Source organism: Pogona vitticeps, chromosome 7 (genome assembly GCF_051106095.1).
Source record: "Pogona vitticeps strain Pit_001003342236 chromosome 7, PviZW2.1, whole genome shotgun sequence".
Classification (NCBI taxonomy): Eukaryota; Metazoa; Chordata; class Lepidosauria; order Squamata; family Agamidae; genus Pogona; species Pogona vitticeps.
In genome coordinates this window covers 1,569,368-1,589,749 of record NC_135789.1, presented here as the reverse complement: position 1 = coordinate 1,589,749, position 20,382 = coordinate 1,569,368, and the positions used below count along the sequence as shown (strand labels likewise).

At 53.2% G+C, this 20,382-nt stretch overlaps 2 protein-coding genes across 8 annotated transcripts in view; both read left to right on the top strand.

Moving 5' to 3' along the window:
* Positions 1 to 489: 489 nt before the first annotated feature.
* Positions 490 to 12,417, top strand: EMC1 (ER membrane protein complex subunit 1). The gene is made up of 23 exons (XM_020782127.3): positions 490 to 640; positions 1,318 to 1,442; positions 1,625 to 1,690; positions 1,839 to 1,932; positions 2,047 to 2,175; positions 2,496 to 2,622; positions 2,838 to 2,987; positions 3,105 to 3,272; positions 3,590 to 3,661; positions 4,244 to 4,303; positions 4,473 to 4,595; positions 5,408 to 5,504; positions 5,738 to 5,854; positions 7,207 to 7,406; positions 8,081 to 8,230; positions 8,651 to 8,812; positions 8,905 to 9,024; positions 9,458 to 9,595; positions 10,052 to 10,225; positions 10,672 to 10,882; positions 11,135 to 11,219; positions 11,671 to 11,800; positions 12,021 to 12,417. The coding sequence occupies exons 1-23, from the start codon at positions 546 to 548 to the stop codon at positions 12,198 to 12,200; spliced, it is 2,973 nt and encodes a 990-aa protein (XP_020637786.3). The 5' UTR covers positions 490 to 545; the 3' UTR covers positions 12,201 to 12,417.
* Positions 12,418 to 14,635: 2,218 nt separating this feature from the next.
* Positions 14,636 to 20,382, top strand: part of UBR4 (ubiquitin protein ligase E3 component n-recognin 4) — a 69,847-nt gene continuing 64,100 nt past the window's right edge. For 6 of the 7 annotated variants that reach the window (XM_072977481.2, XM_072977482.2, XM_072977479.2 and 3 more), the window contains exons 1-8: positions 14,690 to 15,016; positions 16,334 to 16,431; positions 16,827 to 16,930; positions 17,757 to 17,886; positions 18,024 to 18,160; positions 18,604 to 18,706; positions 19,407 to 19,548; positions 19,770 to 19,894. In XM_072977481.2, coding sequence (XP_072833582.2) covers positions 14,823 to 15,016; positions 16,334 to 16,431; positions 16,827 to 16,930; positions 17,757 to 17,886; positions 18,024 to 18,160; positions 18,604 to 18,706; positions 19,407 to 19,548; positions 19,770 to 19,894 — 1,033 coding nt within the window. In that variant the 5' untranslated portion in view covers positions 14,690 to 14,822. Of the gene's footprint in view, positions 15,017 to 16,333; positions 16,432 to 16,826; positions 16,931 to 17,756; positions 17,887 to 18,023; positions 18,161 to 18,603; positions 18,707 to 19,406; positions 19,549 to 19,769; positions 19,895 to 20,382 lie in introns of all 7 variants that reach the window. The other variant, XM_072977477.2, reaches the window with a different exon arrangement.

Genomic DNA, 20,382 nt, shown 5'->3' with positions numbered 1-20,382 from the left:
GTTATTTTACGGGGCGGAGAAAGGAAAATATGACTTATTTTTCAATCAGGCGATAGATGTAGTCAGCCCCCAGGTGGTGCCGGGTCCTCGTACGGTTGAGAAACCCGTCGTCAAGGTAGGACCCTCATCCCTGCCTACACGCTGCCTGCCTCGCGCGGTGCCCGACGGGACAGGGACAAGCTAGTGTTTATAGATTTTCTTAGAGAGAGATACTGGGGCTCCAATTCTGGGTCCCTTTCTTTTTTTTAATTAGGATGAAGAAAACCGGTGATGAAGATGTATGAAGTAACTGATACACTTAGCCACGAGTCCGCTCTCAAGCTCCTCGCTCCCTCTTCCCCATTTCCTCAGTCCCCTTGGGCAAGGAGCTAGTCCTGCTCGACCCCAGAAGGCTTCGGAGCTTCTCTTTATTTTCCTATCTCTACGGAGCGATGCAGAGTCTGGGGGGAAGAGCGCCTCTCTGGCCCGCGGTCTCGGTGGTCGCGCGGGTCCTGATGGGATAGCGCAGTCCTCCGCCTCCCTTGCCTGCGGGGTTCTCGGCTGTCATGGCGGCGCCCGGGCGCTTCTGCTGCTTCTTCCTCCTCCTCCTCTTCCTCTCGGCGGGGGCTGTTTACGAGGACCAAGTGGGCAAGTTTGACTGGTAGGGGACGCTCCCCGCCCCCACACCCCCTGTGCCTTTGGGACGGGTGGGGTTGGCCTGCGCAACTCCCCGCCACTAGAAATGGGTGGGGAATTAAAAAAAACACATACATATCTCCCCATCAGCTGGGAAGGTATCGAGGAGGGGGGGGGTGTCCTTCGGTGCTGCGTGACCCTCGGTAGAAGCTGTCAGACAGAAAGAAACAGAACGAAATGTAGATGAAATATCAGTTAATTTGAGTCTGTCTCCACCTAACCTGCCTTACAAGACTGTTGTTGTTGTGAAGGGTCATGGGAAGGATAGGACCTGGCGTAGCCCTCTGAGCTCCCGGGAGGGAAGGGAAGATGGAAGTATAATTAATGAATAATACATTTTAATTACTCGTTTTTAGCTTGTAAAAGCTTTTTAATCATGTAAGCCGCATTGAGTCGCCTTTAAGGGGAAAGGTGGAGTTCAAAGCATTTTATAGAAATGAAACAAATAAATTGGAAATGCTTGGAGGTTGTAATAATTTAAATAATATTCATTATTTGAGACATGCTTTAGTCTGTGGAGTGGGTGGGGATAAGTGGCTTTGTAGTCTAATGCAACAGGAGGGTGATAAAGAGAGATTATTTCTCCCTCTCTCTTTGGTTCCCGTGGCTTTGACCGGCTCTTTTCTTTCTCTTTCACCCTAGGAGGCAGCAGTATGTGGGGAAGCTCAAGTTTGCTTCCTCGGAGGCCTCCCAGGGCTCGAAAAAACTCATTGTGGCCACGGAGAAGAACGTGATGGCGGCGTTGAATTCCAGAACAGGAGAAATCCGTGAGTTATCTGTGGCACAGGAGCCTTGTGGTAAAGGTGGCACTGCTGGGGCGGGATGAGAACAGCCTTGATGGAAGAGAAGAGGGAGGTCCGGCAGCCTTTCTCATGCGGAGGATGTAGTGCAAGAGATCCTTGCAGGAGGAAAATGGCCATGTCTTCATGATTTCTGGTTCTTTTTTCAGTGTGGCGCCACGTGGACAAAGGGACTCCAGAAGGCGTGATTGATGCCATGCTGATCCACGGACAAGGTAAGGAAAAAAAATCCACTCCCTTTGCATGACACGTTCCCTGCATCTGTAGTTTTGTCTTGAGTGATGAGGGACAAGACAGGGCATCTCCTGAGCCCTGTTTGTGGACGTTGTCACGTCAAGCCTGCTCTGTCTGTCCCCTCTCTAGATGCCATCACTGTTTCGAACGGGGGCCGCATCCTGCGCTCTTGGGAGACCAACATTGGTGGCTTGAACTGGGAGATCCTGATGGAGTCCGGGAGGTGAGCCTGTTGGGCGCGCGAGCAAGGACTGGGTTGGCAGTCACTGGTCAGGCGAAATCCACTGCTCAAAACATGAGTACAGGGGGGGGGAACCTATCTGTCTTTTATTGCCAGTTTTCAGACGGCTAGTTTGGTGGGATTGCCAGACAGCGTGAGATACGTGGCTGTTCTGAAGAAAGGAACCCTCGCCCTCCACTACCTCTCCAACGGCCACCAGAAGTGGATTGAGCCTTTACCAGAAAGGTAAGATTGGAGGAATGGGTGGGAGGCCTTTTACTTTAAAAATACAGCAGTAACTTTAAATGATGATTGGCACCTACGCTGAACTTCTGCAGGGCTTTTGATAATATATGTTTAATTATTTTTTATATGATGTATGTGGTATTTAAAAACTGTTGATTGTATGGTGTTAGTACACACGCACACAAACACACAGACACACAAAAAAAGCTTACATGTATATGTATATATAGAGAGAGTTAGTATGTGGAAAATGCCTGGAAGTCCTTTACCATCGTGGGGCCACCTTATGGCCTTTTTAATCAACTTTTCCCCCCTGCCAGTGAGACGGTTCAGTACCAGTTGGTGTATTCGCACGGAACAGGGGCCGTTCACGTCCTCGGGATCCTTCCTCAGCACCACATTAACATCGTCACCTTCAGCGTGGAGGATGGAGAAATTCTAAAACAGGTAGACCGCGTTCTCGGCTCGCAGCTGACCTTCTGGGTTGTTGTGGTCATCCTTTCCCCGTGGGGTGTTTGCCAGCGTGAGAGTTATTCCAAGCTGGGCTGCGGCTTGTCTCTCAACCGTTGATAACGGAGATGGCCCTCTGTCTCCACCTTTGATGGTTCCGGTGGCAACGGCCTGGTTCCTCTGCATTTTTTTTCTCTCTGTGTCCTTTCCAGGTTCAGGTGCCCGTCCCCTGGCTGAGCAGTCTAAGCGGGACGTGTGGCGTGGTTAGGGAGGCCACGCTCATCTGCGCTGATGCAGCCACGCAGTCCCTTTACACCATGTCTCTGGATGCCAAGGAAGCGATGAAGCCGGTGTCGCTGCAGGTGGGGCAACGGGAAGGGGGCAGATGGCTTAGGGCAATCCGAAACAAACCAGCTTGGTCTCAGTCCAGGGTGGCCTTTCCTGACTCCCCTCTGCCTCTTTCCCCCTCTTCTCCGCAGTCCTTTGGCTTAGAATTTGCAGACGGCTCCCGACCCCTCGTGCTGACCTGCCAGCCCAACCCTGTAGCTCCTTCCAGGGCCCAGTTCTTCCTGCGCCTCTCCCCGACGCGCTTTGCCCTGCTGCAGTATCGGAACGGGGTGCTGAGCCTCCTCCGGGATTTCCCTCAGGTGAGGAGAGAAAAAAGGCTCGTGTGAGAAAGTACCACGTGAGCGTAAGGTCTTTTTCTCTCTCTTCCACATCCTGTAGCAAGGGTATTCGAAGATATACTACTCTTGTTCATTCGGGTTCCATTTTTACCGTGGATTGACACAGGCCTCTTGGAAATCAGCACAGTGCAGCTGCGGTGACTGCTTGATATTGCGAACCTTCTCAGTTGTGCAAAACTTCACTTGAGTTCTACGCACAAACTTTGTCTTATTTGGTTTTCCTGTGTCGTGTTTTTTTTTTAAATTCCTTTTCTTTCTCTTTGGGCCTTCTTCCCCAGGCTGGACTTGTGACCTTTGCCACCACCAGTGAGAAGACCGTAGCCGCCGTCCTCACCTGTAAGGGCGATCCTGTAAGTGGAGCATTTTTCTCCCCTTATTGTTTCTAGCTCAGATTCATCTTGAAACAGGCCTGACTTTCTCAGGAGATCACTTGGTTTCTCAGCAGCTGAGTCACAATAAAATATGGTTTGCTTTGGTTTGTGGCTTAAGACACAAACGATCCAGCAGACAGTCAAACATCCCACCTTTCTTGCTTCTGATTTTCTTCCTTCTTGTCTACTTGCTCTGGTTGTGAGCTTTTTCGGGTATATAGGCAGACACGATGGCTTTGTTTTTTTTTAAACAAAATATACGGGGTTGACTAATGTGGGATGCATCAAGCATTTGGTGTGGGTGACTTGGTAGTTCCGACAGCCACGCTCTACTGTAAACCCGTGTGATTCTCCGCCATGTGATGGGCAGGAAGGCCGAGAGCGTGTCGCTGGTGCGAGGCCGGACGTCGTGACTCTGTGGCACGCTCAGACTTTGTGATGGGTGAATCAGCCTTTTCACTCCTGTGGGGGATCCGTCAGGTTGCTCGTCTGTTCAGAGAGTTGAAACCCCCCTGGTCTCCCAGCTGGGTCATCCCTGGTTCTGTCTTGCTTTGTCTGCAGAAAACTGGCCCTCCTCCTGACCCCACGCCTGCCGGTTTGTCTGGACAAACCTCCAAGCAGGTACGGGGAAAACGGGGGCCCCCTTTCTTGTCTGGAAGGCCCTTAGCTGGTGTGAAAGGAAGAGGAGAGCGCATTGGGCTTGGGAGGGGGGTGCTCTGCCCTCGCCTCGGCCTCGTTTCCCCCCTTCCTCCCGGCCGGTGAGATGATTCCTCCCCGTGATCGTTTGCAGGACTTCTTAAGCTGCCACAACCAGTCCTTCGCCATCACTTTATACTTGGCCGAAACCGGCCAGAGGCTGCTGGAGACCACCGTTGGGTTCACCCTGGAGAAGAGCAGCACCAGGCCGGAACAGGTGAGCGGAGCGCCAGGGGGGCCCTCGGCCTAGCGGAGCCCCTGGGGGGGAGGTCTGCGGGAGGGAGGCCAAGAGGGCGAGGGGCTAGAGCTGGGCGGTGGGAGGGGAGCCCTCGGAGGTGGCCGGGCCTTCGTCCCAAAGAGGAAGGTCCTGTTTATCCATTGGGGCTTGAGGCCACGTGGGGGGGGGGGGGCGGCTGAGGAGGAGAGAGGGCTTCTTGACTGGGCAGCGGATCTCTCCCTTTTCTTTTCTTTTCCTTTCTTTTCTGATGTGTTCTCATCTTCTCCTCCCACTGGGTTTAAGTCCTGATTTCATTTTGTATTTCTTATCCTGTCTCTCCGGGAGCTCGGACCTGGGTTCCTCCTGCCTCGAGGAGACCCACGACAAGTAGTAGAACTTGTGGGGCGGTATGACATTCCGTGGGTTTCGCCGGGGGGGGGTGGTCCTGCCGGCGGGACTCACATGGGGTGAAGCCTCTGGAGGAGACACAATCGGTTAGCCAAAGGAAGGAAGAAAGAAAGAAAGAAAAAGAAAATGGCAATTGACAGTCATCTTGGCGCGGCCTGGCTTTCTGCTCCCATCAGCCCCAGCTGACAGGGTCATGGGTGAAGGATGATGGGTGTTGGAGTCAAGCTGGAGAACAGCCTTTTGTCCATTCTTTTTAAGCTTTCCCTGCTGCTGGTTTCTTGAGAAGGGTTTTGTCAGCTTTCTTAATCGGTCAAATCCCCCCCCCCCCGATGTTGCCGAGAGGGGAGATGTTCACCTGAACTCTGCTTGCCCTTCCCACCTCCCCTTGCCGTTTTTTCCTCCAGCTTTACATTCAAGTCTTTTTGAAGAAGGACGACTCTGTGGGCTACCGGGCTCTGGTTCAAACAGCCGACCACTTGCTTTTCTTCCTTCAGCAGCCGGGTAAGTCTAGAGCTGCAGAGCCTGGCTAGAAGCACTGTACACGCACGTGGAAAAACACAGAGAGAGAGAGAGAGACGGGGGGGGGGAGTTTAATCCCTCGGCCACATCCCCCATGTTGGCTTTCCTTGTCTTTGCACCTGCTTGGAGAAACATAACACAGTCAGCAACTTAAATAGAGTGTTCCCCCCCCCCACTTCTCCTCTCTTTCTTTCTGTCTCTTTGCTTTTCCATAGGGAAAGTTTTATGGAGCAGGGAAGAGTCGTTGGCTGAAGTGGTCAGTTTGCAGATGGTGGACTTGCCGCTGACCGGTGCCCAGGCTGAACTGGAGGGCGAATTTGGGAAGAAAGCAGGTAAGGGCTGCGGCCTTAAAGGGAAACGTTCAATGGAGCGGCAGCTGGCGGTTGGAAAGACAGCAGGAAGGCCCCCTCCAGGTTCCTCCCTCGCGGATGCTGAAAAATGTGGATGAGAGGGAATGTTTATTTTATTTATTTATTATATTTACATCCTGCCCATCTAGCCATTGACTACTCTGTAATAGCTCTTTTTATAGCAAACAGTATAGCTTTTTTTTTCTTTTAATATGTTTAATTTTTTTCAGACCGTGGATAAATGAATCAGCAGATACTTATCCTGTGAATAAGGGGGTCCTACTTATTTAAAACCTAGTATTTAATGCTAGGAGTAGTGCTGGGGAAAAAACATTTACCATTCAGCACGGCTCACAAACGTTCCAGAAAAAGACGTGGTTTTCTTCCCCAAGAGAAAGCCGCTTAGAGAAGTTACTTTTAAACAGGGCTCTGTCTGCCTTCAGAGGGTCCTGTGAGGTTCCAGTCTCCCCTTGATGGGGTAGCGGTGGAAGAGGAAAAGTCGTAAAAAGTTTTGGGGTATTTAGCAGATCCCGGGATGCGCAGAAAGGTTGTGGCCAGTTGCTTGGGTCATCTATGATTTTTATCTTTTGTCGGGTTGACTCAAAGGAGTAAGACGTGAATTGTTTTTTCGTTGTTTTTCTCTTACTTGCTGCTTGGGAACCAGCCATTCAAGGTAACCCTGACAATCTTTTTTGCTTGCTTCTGTTCATCGTTCGGAAATGTGGGTGCACGAGAATAAACAAAACTCGGGGCCGTGTGTACTAGAAAAATTAAACAGAAACAAACTGTATTTGACATTTTTGAAGTTTACCTGATTCAGCCTCAGCTTTCACGAATGACAGCCTGCGTCCCTAGACCCACTATCTTTAGCCTTGGGTTTATACACACACACACACTGTGTGGGCGGTTGTGGGATGGGGGCCACATCCGCCATTGTGGCTCTGTGACTTCCATGTCTTTAATTGATCCCACGGAGGCGTCCCTTCTGCTTCACTGGCTGGAGATCCCGGACATGCCAGCCAGCTCCCGAAACGTCCTGCCTGGCAGCTGTTTCCCCTCCATGAGACCCATCTCACTCCCATGTGTGTGTGGGGGTCCTTGCAGCTCTCATCCTGGTTTCGGAGAGGCCGAGAAAGCATCGCCTTGGTGGCTTCACAGCCTTCCTGAGCCCCAATATATAAGGCCTGGCAGGGTTCCCTGCCCTTCCTGCTCTGAGGGGCAGGAGGTCGGTGGAGATACTGCCTCTGCAGCCTCATTAATCCTCAAAAGCAGGGGGATGATTCTGCCACCGTCCGGATCTTTTTTCCTCCACTGCCTCTTTTCTTTTCCGGCAGACGGTTTGCTGGGCATGTTCCTCAAGCGCCTCTCCTCCCAGATCATCCTGCTCCAGGCCTGGACCGCTCATCTCTGGAAGATGTTCTACGACGCCCGCAAACCCCGGAGCCAGATCAAGAACGAGATCAACATGGACCACCTGGCCCGTGATGAGTTCAACCTCCAGAAGATGATCGTGGTGGTCACGGCTTCCGGGAAGGTGAGCAGAGAGAGAGAGAGAGACAGAGAGCGCTGAATACGTCCCGACTGATCTGGCCCTCGAGTGTGTGTGTGTGGGTGTTATTTATTTTTTAATCACGGAGAGACTTTTAAAATATGCCATTCTCTTAACTAATCCGGTGGTGTTTTTTCAAAATAGCACAAAGATTTGAAAACAAAACCAGCAAGGAGCACAATATTTGTTTTGATTTATTTAAAATATTTCGATCCCGTTTTCCTCCTTAAAAGACCCAAGGTGGCCTCGTATTATTAGTTACATTTCCAGCCACGTAATGAGTATCAGCTGGCAATTCCCTCGTCAAGGGGTGTAACAAAGTAGGGGAAACAAATGCTTTTAAAAAGCCACTCTCTAACCTCTGCTGCCGATGTGTAGGTATTTTAAAGAGCAGACTTAGGGCCCGAGTTACCCTGGCATCCTTTTACCCCATGGGGCTCAACAAGATGTTTTTAGGAAGCCCAGCAGGAGGGAGAGAATTCCCTCTCTTGTCTTCCATGTCTGCCATTCAGGGGGTAGACTGCTTCTGAGCATGGAGGGTCCATTCTCAACCACCTCAGGAGAACTGTAAGAGTCTTTGCAGGAGGATGTTGTGGAAGGACTGAAGGCAAGCTTTGGGAGCCCTCGGTCCTGTGACCGGGCCCCGTCTGTTTTGGCAGCTTTTTGGCATCGAAAGCAGCACCGGGACCATCCTGTGGAAGCAGTACCTCCAGGACGTGAAGCCGGGCTCCTCTTTCAAGCTGATGGTCCAAAGGACGACCGCTCACTTCCCCCACCCTCCGCAGTGCACCCTCCTGGTCAAGGACAAGGTGGGCTCTCTTCCCCCACCCCTCCCCTTACACCTGTGTTTGGTGTCGAAACGCTCCCCTTCCCAACTTGGAATGGGTTGGATTGCAACTCCCATCCTCCCCAGCCAGTGTGGCTGCCCTGACTGGGAGCAGTGGGATTTGTTGTCCAGCAGAGCTGAAAAATACCAGGCGGTTCCAGGGCGGATTTTATCCACCGAGAGGCGTTAAGGGAAGAAGGGGTCGCCCTGTGCCGATCTTAACTATGGACACGTGGTGGAAAATTTGCATTTCTTGGAAAAGACCCTGGACAAGGTGTCCGTCGAGGCGCAAGACACACGGGGAGCATGGGCCTCCGATGTCCGCCTTCTTCCCACGCTCCTTTCTCACTTAAGCTGCTTCATAGATCCCAGGCTTTCCTTATTTTAACGCCTTCCTTTTCAGGAGACGGGCCTGAGCTCCCTCTACGTCTTCAACCCCATCTTCGGGAGGTGGAGCCAGGTGGCCCCTCCGGCGCTGAGCCGCCCCGTCCTCCAGTCCCTGCTCCTCCCCCTCATGGACCAAGACTACGCCAAAGTCCTGCTGCTGGTGGACGATGAGCACAAGGTGCTGCACCCCCCCCTGCTCCCCGCAGCACCCGGTCCTCGCGACAGGCGCCACCTTCAACCGCTCTCTGTTTGCTTCCCCCCTCCTGCTAGGTGACGGTGTTTCCAGCCACGAGGAACGTCCTCCGTCTGCTGGGGGAGATGGCGCCCTCCATCTCTTTCTATCTGGCCGATTCCGAGCAGGGCAAATTGATGGGACGGAGGCTGAAGAAGGTGTTCGTTGGCGTTTTTGTCCTTCTCTCCGAAATCGTCTGTGTGCATTTTTGCCGGGGACGGGGGATGACCTTTGGTGTCCGTTCTGCCCCCACATGAGGAGTCCCCCAGGATTGTCTGACCTGGAAGTGACATCATCCATGCCCTCCCCCCCCCCCCCCCGGGAAGCAGCTGCTGGAGCAGTCAAAGCTTCAGCATCCTGTCAACTCCTAGAGAAGGGATACCCTCTTTATTTCTGAAGGGCTGGCCTGATCTAAGAGGGCATGCCGTGTGTGTGTGTGTGTGGGGGGGGTGAACTGCGGTGGTCAGCACCACCCTGCACCGTCATCTGGGCTTGTGAAAGCCAGAGGGTGTGCTTGCTGCCAAACGGCAACCAGAGGGTCAGTTTCCCCCTCCCCCACCTCACCGTCTTTGTCCCTGGGCTGCCTCTTAGGACTTGACTACCGAGGAGACCTGGGAGATCACCCTCCCCACTGACATCCAGCGCATTGTGACAGTGAAGGGGAAACGAGACAACGAGCACGTCCATTCCCAAGGGCGCGTGATGGGAGACCGCAGCGTGCTCTATAAGGTGAGGGGGAGTCGGAGGGAAGGGCGCCCCAAAGGATCTGGACGCTGCTTGGTCAATCGGAGTCTGCCTGGCTTAGTCTCAGTAGCTAAGCTGTGTCGTGTGCCTCGATCTTCCCATAGTGTGTGTGTGTGTGTGAGAGAGAGAGAGAGAGAGAGAGAGAGATTCCTTTCTGATCCACGGTGGGCAACTCTGCCCCCATCATGCTCGCCACTGTACCCTCCTAGTGAAACCTTGAATGACCAGAGCCTCTCTTCAATGTTGGCATGTTTTAAAAGTGATATTAAAACATTTAAATAAGTTACAGTCGCACTTCATTTTGGGAGAGAATTGTGTCTCCTCCAGGCGTCTGGAGGGGCAGTTCTTTGCTTCTTGGGGGGTGGGGGGCGGACAGTGGGTGGGAATGCTTTGGGATCATTGACACCGGCTTGACAGGGGGTAGCTTTTGGCTTTTTGCAGTCCTTGAACCCGAACCTGCTGGCGGTGGTGACCGAGAGCACGGACACCCACCCGGAGCGAGCCTTCATCGGGATCTACTTGATCGACAGTGTGACAGGACGGATCATCCACTCCTCAGTCCAGAAGAAGGCCAAGGGCCCTGTGCACATCGTCCACTCGGAGAACTGGGTGGTGGTAAGGGAGCCGCTCGGTCTGGCTTTGGGCTGCTTGAGAAATCGCCCCGCCTTGGCCCGAGACCGGGGTGGGAGGATCCTCGCCTGGGCGGTTGTGCTGGCGGGGGAGTGGGCACAAAATCCCACCTGTTTTGAGCTGTGCGATTTAGCACACCAGAGAACTCTCAACCTGTCCCTTTCTGTGGGTCTCCATTAGAGACCAAGGGGTCAGCAGCCGTGTTATATTAAAACCCTATGGAGGGGAGATCCGAGGTGACGGTCTGAACCCGGCCTTCGGGATAGCGTTCTCGCGTCTGGGGCCTCCAGGGCCTCCCAAAAGATCCTGCCTTGCTGCCTCCGAAAAGGGCCTCCTTGACCGCAGGGGCCAAGAGGAGGGTCTCTCTCTCCCGGAAAGAGGTTGAGACCTTAGACAGGCCTTTGCTTTGCTTTTCCTCTCCCTGCCCCAAGTACCAGTACTGGAACGCCAAGGCCCGCCGGAACGAGTTCACGGTGCTGGAGCTGTACGAAGGGACGGAGCAGTACAACGCCACGGCCTTCAGCTCCCTCGACCGCCCGGTGTTGCCGCAGGTCCTCCAGCAGTCCTACATCTTCCCCTCGGCCATCAGCGCCATGGAGGCCACCATCACTGAGCGTGGCATCACCAGCCGGCATTTGCTCAGTTAAGGAGACGGTTGGGGAGCAGGGAGGGAGCCCCCCACCCCTGCAGGGAGGAAGGGCTGGAAAGGCCTCACTCCGCTTTTTGCCGAGAAGAAACAGGGTTTCCAGTGGGACTTTTTCTGATGTGATCAGTCAGCTCTCCAGAAAATCACCAAGGCAAGCTTCTCTTGTCTTGGCCCTGCTGCGTCGTCAGGGGCAGGGAGGATGGAAGGAGGCCTCCCTCCCCTCATCGATTTTCTTCTTCCATACACAGTTGGGCTTCCGTCCGGAGCGATCCTTTCCCTCCCGAAGGCTTTGCTAGACCCACGGAGACCGGAAATCCCCACGGAGCAAACGAGGTAGAGAAATGAGGGCCAGCAGGGGGCCAGGGAACCTCCGACCCGCTGACCTCATCCAGCATCCTTTGCCCCCCTGGAGGCATATGGGGCAGGAAATTTATTCCCCGCCCTGCTGTAATGTGCGTGAAGCTCCGTCTGCTGCCAGGATTTAGCCCCGGCTAAGAACACAGGGACTTAAAACGGTCCTATCCCTCCCCCTGGTCTGTCTTTGGGTCCGTCCAGGATCAAAGAGTTCTCCAAAGTCTGAGGCCGAGAAGGGTCTTTCCCGTTACTTACCTTCCCTGGTTTCATCCTTGGCCACCCTTCAAATTCATTTCAAGCCAAGAGGACGAGCTGGAGCGTCCCTCCGCAGTTGGCTAATCTCCCAAACGGGGTCTTCGGCAGGTGGACGGAGATCTGTCCGAATGAGCTCCGCTCATTTCTTCCCCCCCCATCCCGTGTGTTTTTTCAGGGAGGAAAACCTGATCCCGTACTCCCCCGACGTGCAGATCCATGCCGAGAGGTTCATCAATTACAACCAAACCATCTCGCGGATGAGGGGCATTTACACTGCACCCTCCGGCCTTGAGTCCACGTGCCTGGTGAGCTGTTCCAATGTCCTCCTTGCAAAACCGAGAGGGAGGAATCTCTGCTCTGTGGGCCCGAGGGTGGCCGGCCAGCCGGGGGTTTCACCCTTCTTTGGCTCTCAATGCCAGTTGGGGGGGGGTCAGGAGACCAAGCGAGCCTCCCACTGCCTTGAGGGGCTTGCCACAGCCCCCGGTTTTTGTTCTTGACCTCACGATCTGTCTTCCGCTTCCTCAGGTTGTGGCGTACGGACTGGACATCTACCAAACTCGCGTCTACCCCTCCAAGCAGTTCGACGTCTTGAAAGATGACTATGACTACGTTCTGATCAGCAGCGTCCTCTTCGGGCTGGTCTTCGCCACCATGATCACCAAGCGCCTGGCCCAAGTGAAGCTTCTCAACCGGGCTTGGCGGTAGCAGAGCGCCGCAGAGCCCAACCTGCTGGGGCGGAAGGCAGCTCCTTGACTGTGGACCTCTCGGCTGGGTCGGCGGTGAAAGTGGCGTGGTGTTCCCCAGATGGGAGAGAAAACAGAGTGGGGTATTTGCAGGACATTAATTTTTTTTAATGTGTTTTGTTGGAAAAAACACAGCTCTGTCTCCAGGATCAAGAATATCTTGTGAAATTATTATTCTTTTTTAAAAAAACCTTTCTTGCCCTAGTACCTTGGACAGAAACAGGCTACCTTTGATCCTAACTCTAGAGACTGCCTTGTAGTAAGAACCGCTCAGCCTGTCTTTCCCCGTAGATTATAATTGCCCCCCCCCCGAGAATGGTTTCTCCTTTTTTTCTCTGTTGCCCCGTAATTTCTAACTCAAAATTTTAACTTCAAGCAAGTGGTTGTAAAAGTCTGGATAGGTCAGAAATACTTTGGGACCGTTGTCTATGGAAATTCAGCAAAGCGGAGGACACGAGCGTGAAGACAGAGCAGGCCACTTCGGTCTTTAATAACTCAGGAAAGGGGCTTAAAGAGAAGAAGCGGCTCCTGTATTCTCATATTTATTTTGGCTGCACTGAAAAGCTTTTCTCTTTTAAGCCTCGAGCCTTTTCTTCGTCGGTCCTTGTCTGCTTTTCCTGCAGGTCCCTGCATGTTGTGGCTTAACAGTTTTGGAATTATACTGGATGGCCTAGTGGTCAGTGGGATCGTAAGCCTTGATTAATGTTTTCAGATGGCTGGGGAAATGGGAATACTTGAAGCTAGCCTTCAGAAAAGGCACGTTTTAAATTCTAAACGGAAACCCTCACCCCCCCCACCTTGTGTGTTTTCTCTGTTGCTTTGCGGAGAGGACTTGATAGCGAATCTAAATGGTGAGCATCTGCAGCTATAATGTATTGCGTTATGCTGAAGGAAAGGGTGCTGTCCTTTTTGTCTGGTGGAATGTAAAACGGAAGGGAGTCTTGAGGAACATGGCTGTTAGTTTACTGTTGGGCAGATTAAAGTTCTCCGTGTAGAAAATTCAATTATGGTTTTGATGTTGGAGAACTTGAAATCTCTGCCACACAGCACACCCTTCCCCTTTAAAACTGGTTGATCAATAAAAATTTCAAAGTGAGCTGTTTAAAGTTGTTGTTGTTTAGTCGTGCCCGGCTGTTCGTGACCCCATGGACCAGAGCACGCCAGGCCCTCCTATCTTCCATGACCTCCCGGAGTTGGCTCAAATTCATGTTGGTCGCTTCAATGACCCTCTCCAGCCATCTCGTCCTCTGTCATCGCCTTCTCCTCTTGCCTTCACTCTTTCCCAACATCAGGGTCTTTCCCAGGGAGTCTTCTCTTCTCATGAGACGGCCAAATGATTGGAGCCTCAGCTTCAGCAGGTTTAAGTACATCCATTTAAACACTGTTATCTAACGGCATCTTGGAGAAAACACAAAGGCCTGTGAACCGGCTAAAAGCAGTGATAAGACAGGTCACTGCAGCGGCTGAAATGTCTTGTAGGTACCAGCAAACCATGTTGTGGTTAGGGTGGATTTGATTTAAATCACGATTTAAATGAATAAATGAGATTTTTTGAGTTAATCTTTTTTATATCAAATTTTTATAATTTAAATTGTGATGTAAATCAATTAAATTTTTTAAAAAACATACCCCCTTTTTTCCTCCAAAGAAATTAATTTGCACAACATTCCTGCAAGGTAGGACAGTCTGAAAGCTGCATGTCCGTTGCAGAACCAAGGTAATCATAGCAGGTGATCTCCTGGACTGGAAGATGATAGGTTAATTGTGGTGTCAATGAAAAAAGAACTGGATTTCCTTCATTGAAGGAGCACCATGGTGAGTGTGCCACAAAGCAGGAACTTTTCTCTCAGTGAGATTCAGGGGAGGCGAGTCTTCTCTGCGTAGCTCTATCTGCTCTGCAGAAAGCGACCGTCGCCTGAGGGGGCGCATGCGCAGACCGCTCCATAACGGAAAGTAGCTGACTCACTTTCTTGCGCATGCGCACCTCCATGGAGAGGGGGGTCGGAGAAACCTAGAGCTACGAAATCGAAAGAATTCAGAAACGGGAGTTCCCTGTGCTGCCTCTCACACACAAAGTCATTTAATTCCACGGGGAAATAACTGAACATAAATGAGATTTAAGGTGGGGAGGGAGCAGGGAGCGCCAACAGCGAGCCTTGAGCATTCGCTGGGCCTTTGGCGGCGCCAAAAGGGAGCCACTTCCGGGGCTGACCGGAAGTGAGGCTCCGGCAGGGTCTCTCGGCGAAAACCTCCCGCTCGGCTTCTCCAGGCCCTCCCGGGGGGGGGGAGGGGCGGCGGGGTGGGAAGAGGAGAGACCCCGGCCTTGGCCGCCCAGTAAAAGGCCCGGCCGCCCTTTTTATGTGGGGGCGGGGCGGAGAAAAAAAGACGGTCAGCGCTCCCTGAGGGAGGGAAGGCGGAAGGCTCGGTCGGGTGCGGTGACGTCACTTCCTCCCGCGGCCCGGAAGTGCTCTCGCGGCCTCCCGTTTTCTCCTTCGCCTCAGAGACTCCGCCGCGCCTGGAACGCGAAGGGGAGGAAGAGCGAGCGGGAGAGCGAGGCAGGGAGGAAGGCAGAGGCTCAGCCAGGATGGCGGCCTCGGGGGGAGGAGGAGGCCCCCCCGGCGGGGCTGCGTCGTCCCCGTCCTCGTCCCCTTCGGCGGCAGCAGCAGCGGCGGAGCGGGAGCCGAGCTGGGAGGTGGCGGTGCGGCCGCTCCTCTCCGCCTCCTACTCGGCCTTCGAGATGCGGGAGCTGCCTCAGCTCTTGGCCTCCGTCATCGAGAGGTGAGCCTGGAGGGGGGAGGGGGGAGAGGGAGGGAGGGGCCTCGCCTGGCCACGCCTCCCCCCGGGTGGGGGGTCGCCGGGTGGGAGGAGAGGGGTGTGTGTTTGTGTGTGGGGGGGTTGTACCTTCTGCCTCTCTCGCCGGTCGGTTTCTGGACCGTTGGGCGGGGCGGCATTCCGGGAACTGTAGTCCGAAAGAACCACACCAAAAAAAAAAAAAAAAAACATTGGCCTGGGGGGGTGGGTGGGTGAGTGGGTGGATGCTGGGAACTGTAGTCCAAACAACAGCAACAACGCACACGCACCCACACAGTTGGGCTGGGTGGGTGGATGCTGGGAACTGTAGTCCCCCCCAAAAGGAAACCCACTTCGCTCTGCAGGCCTTCTGGCGGTGGGTGGGCGGTCAGGCGGGGGGGCCTCTGGTTGGGCCCTTTCCTGGGCTGGGCAAGTGTTTGCTGGGGAAGAAGGCCTCCCACCCCCACCCACCCCCATTTTGCCAAGGGGCCTTTGGAAAGGGAGGGGCTCCTTCCAGCCAGTGGAGAGGCTCCCCAGAAGGGCTCGAGAAGGCCCGGCGGCCCCTAGACTTTGCCCTCCTCTCCTCCATAGAGGTTATTCCAACAAGATGCCCCCCCTTTCTCTCTCTCTCTCTCTCTCTCTCTTTAATTTGTTTACACCCCACCCTCCCTCCAGTGTCCTCTCATGCCAGGGTGTTTAGCGGGCGGTGCTGCTATGGTGTGTTGGTGGGCCTGGGAAGGAGGAAGGCTCAGGCTTTCCACCTTTGGGCCAACGTTAGCCAGGCCAGTCAGCAGTTTTTTAAAAAGCCCTCACCCTGGGCCCAGGGAGGCAGCCTCGCAGTAGAAGAGCAGGGGTGGGTGAAAGGTGATGATCGCTCTGGCGTTTGGGTGAAAGGCAGAAGGAGCCCTGCGGATATCCAAGCCATTCAGAAGAGGGCGGATGTTCGCGCCTGGCCAGATCCATTCAGCAGATCGCTTTGTTCACTGCCAGAGAGGGATTTCCCCCCCTCTACCACCTGTTAGCTAGTCTTCCATGGTTTGGCTGAGCTGTCAGTGGCTGTCCCCTGGTACTCTCTGCTGGTGATCGGTGTGGCCTCCCTCGTTCTGTGGTGGTGGGGAGAGACATGGAAAGCCACTCCAAAGTACCCAGAAAGAGCCGTACTGGATCAGAAGGAAGGCCCCTTTGTTCCTGGAGCACTCCCACAGGGGAGGACCAGATGAAGACGCTTCCACTGGCCAAGTAAGATCTGTGAAATTCCTGGTGGTTTGTTCCCTGTTTTATCTCCGTCCTTTTTGTTCTCCACAGTGAATCTGAAATCTTGCACCACGACAAGCAATATGAGCCTTTCTACTCCTCTTTCGTGGCCCTGGCCACGCACTACATCACCACCGTGTGTGGACTGGGTGAGTCTGGACCTTCTCTGGTCTCCTGCCTGGGCCCGTCTGGCCTTTAAGAAGTGCATGATCCCTGAGGGAGTCTCTCAGTCTAACTGGGCACCCCTAAAATGAGGAAATGTTCTGCCCCCGTCCTTTCCAGCTGCACTGGTTGAGAAGGATCAGAATTGCCTTTCATATAACGAGAGTGCCGGGTGGGAAGAGTTTGGGGGGTGGTGGATTCTTCTTTAACCAGTCAGCATGGAAGAGAGCAGATCAAAATGGAAAGCTCTGAGGAGGGGGTTGAGGGGCCCCCAGCAAGTGGTGTAGAGGAGAGAGAATTGAAAAGGTGCTGAGGAATGCTTTTCTTCTTCTTCTTCTGTGCCCCTGATGTACAAATGACACGATCCCCTTTGGTCCGCCAGTTCCAAGAAACCAGCTGCAGTCTGTGGCGGCTGCCTGCAAAGTCCTGATTGAATTTTCCCTGCTGCGGCTGGAGAACCCCGACGAGGCGTGTGCCGTCTCACAGGTAAGAGGAGGAGGGAGGGGTGGCAAACTTCTCATCCCCCCCCCCCAAAAAAGGCAAAGGCCTCCATCGGTTTGTTTCTCTCTGCCTGGGATGACACTGCGGCTGTGTAGGAGGAGACCATGCCGTGATGAACTGACCTGTCCCAGTTTTCTTTGGCTCCAAGGCCTGGGTTCTTTAACCTTGCCTCTTTTAAGGCTTAGGGAGCTTCCAGTGGTGCTGCTGCTCTGCGTCTCTTAGGGAAGGCAGGCAGCTCCAGTCCGGGAGATGCTTTCTGTTCCAGTGTTTTTGGGCCTCAGATAACCACCGGTCACTGGGACTGATGGGACTTGCAGTCAGACAGCCTCTGAAGGGCTGTGTGGTTCATCCTTTCAGGTTTCCCTTCCATTCTTTTTTAGCCTTTGTTTGTTAGTTTTGTCCTTAATTTTGCTACCCCCCCCAAAACCCCACACACACTTTTCATGCCAAATTTCTGGGCGCCTAGTAAACAGCTGTTGCTTTACGGGAAAGCGACAGGATTTGTCATACCCCTAAAGCAGCGGGTTCCTCGCCTTGGGTCGTCCAGGGGTCCTTGGACTGCAACTCCCAGAAGCCTTTGCCACTCAGCTCTGCTGGCTGGAGTTTCTGGGAGCTGCCATCCGAGAGCGTGTGGGTGACCCCCCCCAGTGGGGAAACCCCGGCCTGAGTCATCACTGTTGGGTGAAATCCACTCCTGCCCGTCAGCCACATGATGTTGGGGCCAGTCAGTCCTCTGGCCATGGTCAGAAATCACAGCCAAGCGGCTCCAAAATGCTCACCATCTCCTCACAGCTCACCTTTCCTCCCTTAGAAACACCTGATTCTGCTGATCAAAGGCCTCTGCACCGGTTGCAGCCGCCTGGACAGGACGGAAATCATCACCTTCACAGCCATGATGAAATCGGCCAAACTTCCCCAGACGGTGAAGACTCTCTCAGACGGTGAGTGGCTTTCTCAGCCATGTGCTCCCCGTGGCCTTTTCCCACCTCGTCCGCCTCTCCTGCCTGCCGTCCGGAATACGTGGCTTTCCAGTTTCTCACACCAACACCGATGGGTTATTTCCACCTTCTTTCCACAGTGGAGGATCAAAAAGAGCTGGCTTCACCCGTCAGCCCTGAACTGCGACAGAAAGAGGTGCAGATGAACTTCCTGAACCAGCTGACCTCCGTCTTTAACCCTCGGATGGCAACTTCGTCCATCATACAGCAGAGCCAGGTACCTCGCCTGGCGCCAAGATCCTCTGGATTGAGAGAAATAGAGCTGAATGCAAGGGAGAGAAGGGAGACGTCAGTCTGGGCTGGAAGACTTCCTTTCCCTCCCGAGGTCCTGAATTCAGTCATCGGCAGCTTCTGAGAGGGCTTTCAAGTCTCCTCTGCCCGAAATCCCGGAGATGGGAGGGGATGACGGGATACTCCGGATACGCATCTACTTTGGAGGGCCTTCTGGGTGAACCGAAGGGGGCGGCTCAGTGGGGTGGAGCCCTTGATTGACAGGCAGAAGGCCAAATTCCAGGCTGAGAAGTTCTGTCTTAACGGGCAGGTTATTGAGGCATTATATGAAATAAGCTGAGAAAATCTCTAAGTAAGAGATGCGTTTTTTAGTTTTTCACGATGCTTGGTAAATTGTCTGTATGGCACGATGCCTGTCTCTGTTCCTAGGGTGAAGGCGAGAGTGAGGACCCATCATCCCCAGACCAGGCCTCTGTCACGAAGACTAAGAGCATCTTCATTGCTCAGAATGTTGCCAGCTTGCAGGAACTTGGTGAGTGAGGGTAGTTTTATTCCCCTTTCTGTTTTAGACAGCTGTCTTGTGGCTTTTAAGGGGTGATGCGGGGCAGGAATGTTCCTTTTCCTGGTGGGGTTGGGAGAAGCTGTCCGTGAAATTGATTAGCAACAATGAACTGTAGCCGTCAGCTGTAACAATTTTTATTTTTCCCTTTCTTATGTGATACAACGGTTTTATAAATAGGAATTCCAGATGATGCCAGTAATGGCAATTTTCATGTAACAATTTGAATTGTTTGTAAAAATGACACTTAAACCTCCGTGTTTATTTTTTTTATCTGTTTGCATATTTCCATTCAGATACATTTGTTTGGGCTGTTAAAAGTTCTGTTTTGTAAATGTTAGCTGTGAAAATGCTGGTAGTGGTGGCGGTGGTGGAATCAGGTCATGCTCTGTTTCAAAACTTCCCATCCACAGGTTTTCTGAGAAATCTGTATTGCTCGTTATAAAACCATGCTTTTTAAAAGAATAGATATCTTAAACTAAAACAACAGTTTGATAGGGAGTCCCTTCAGGCGGCCATTTGCTCTGTTTTCTCTCCATATCGTTTTCACGAGATAGGCCACAAACTGCAGAGAAACAGGGTCAGCTTTGGTGCCACTGTTATGTTCATCCGATCGGACAAGATGGGAACTGGGTTTTGTTCCTTTCCGCTCACTTTGCTTTCTGCTTTGCAGGAGGTTCCGAGAAGCTCCTGCGTGTGTGCCTGAACCTTCCTTATTTCCTTCGCTACATCAACCGCTTCCAGGATGCTGTGGCAGCGAATTCCTTTTTCATCATGCCCGCCACGGTGGCTGATGCCACTGCCGTCCGTAACGGGTGAGAGAGAGGGAGAGAAAGAGAGAGAAAATGTATGCGTCTTCTTTCCTCTCTTCTTCCCCGCTTGGCCTCCAGGCCAGCCAGCTTTCAGTGGCCATTTCCGGAAAGCCCTCGCTGGTGCTCCTCGTCCTTTGGGGTTTATATTCCGTTGGGGATAGTGGGTGATCATCTGGCTGCTGCATCTCCCACGCTCACCTCGCCTTTTCCTGCCACCCCTGCAGGTTCCATTCGTTGGTGATCGACGTAACGATGGCGCTCGACACCCTTTCCTTGCCCGTCCTGGAGCCGCTCACTCCCACGCGGCTGCAGGATGTCACCGTCTTGGCTCTCAGCTGTCTCTACGCAGGTAAGTGGTCGCTTGACAAAAGGACGTGGCATAAAAAACGTTATAAAAGATCAGCCTCTCTGGCGTGGCTGTTCTGATCTCGGAGGAAAAGTTTTCGGCTCTTAGATGGGATTTAGATGGGCAGATTTAGACGGGAGTGCTTGGGTGCAGAGAGGAGACGATCCGTATTCGCTCGCTTAGTGGGGGACGATCACATCCTGCGTCCTCCTGCCGTTCTGTTCCTCTCTCGCTTCCATTTTAAATGGTTGAGTCCGTGCAGTGGGGGAAGGGTTGTCTCCTGTCCTCTAAAACGCTGGACGGCTGCGGCCCTCCAGATGTTGCCTGACTGCAGCTCCTGGCATCCCTCCTGTTGGCTGGTGCGGGGGGAGTGTTTGTGGTCTTAACATGGGGGAGGGCCCAGATCACCCACCTGGAGAGACCGCAAGGCAGCCACCAAAGAGCCTTCCTTGCGTTTGGGTCGCTGTTCTCCCCAGAGAAGTGCCCTTCCA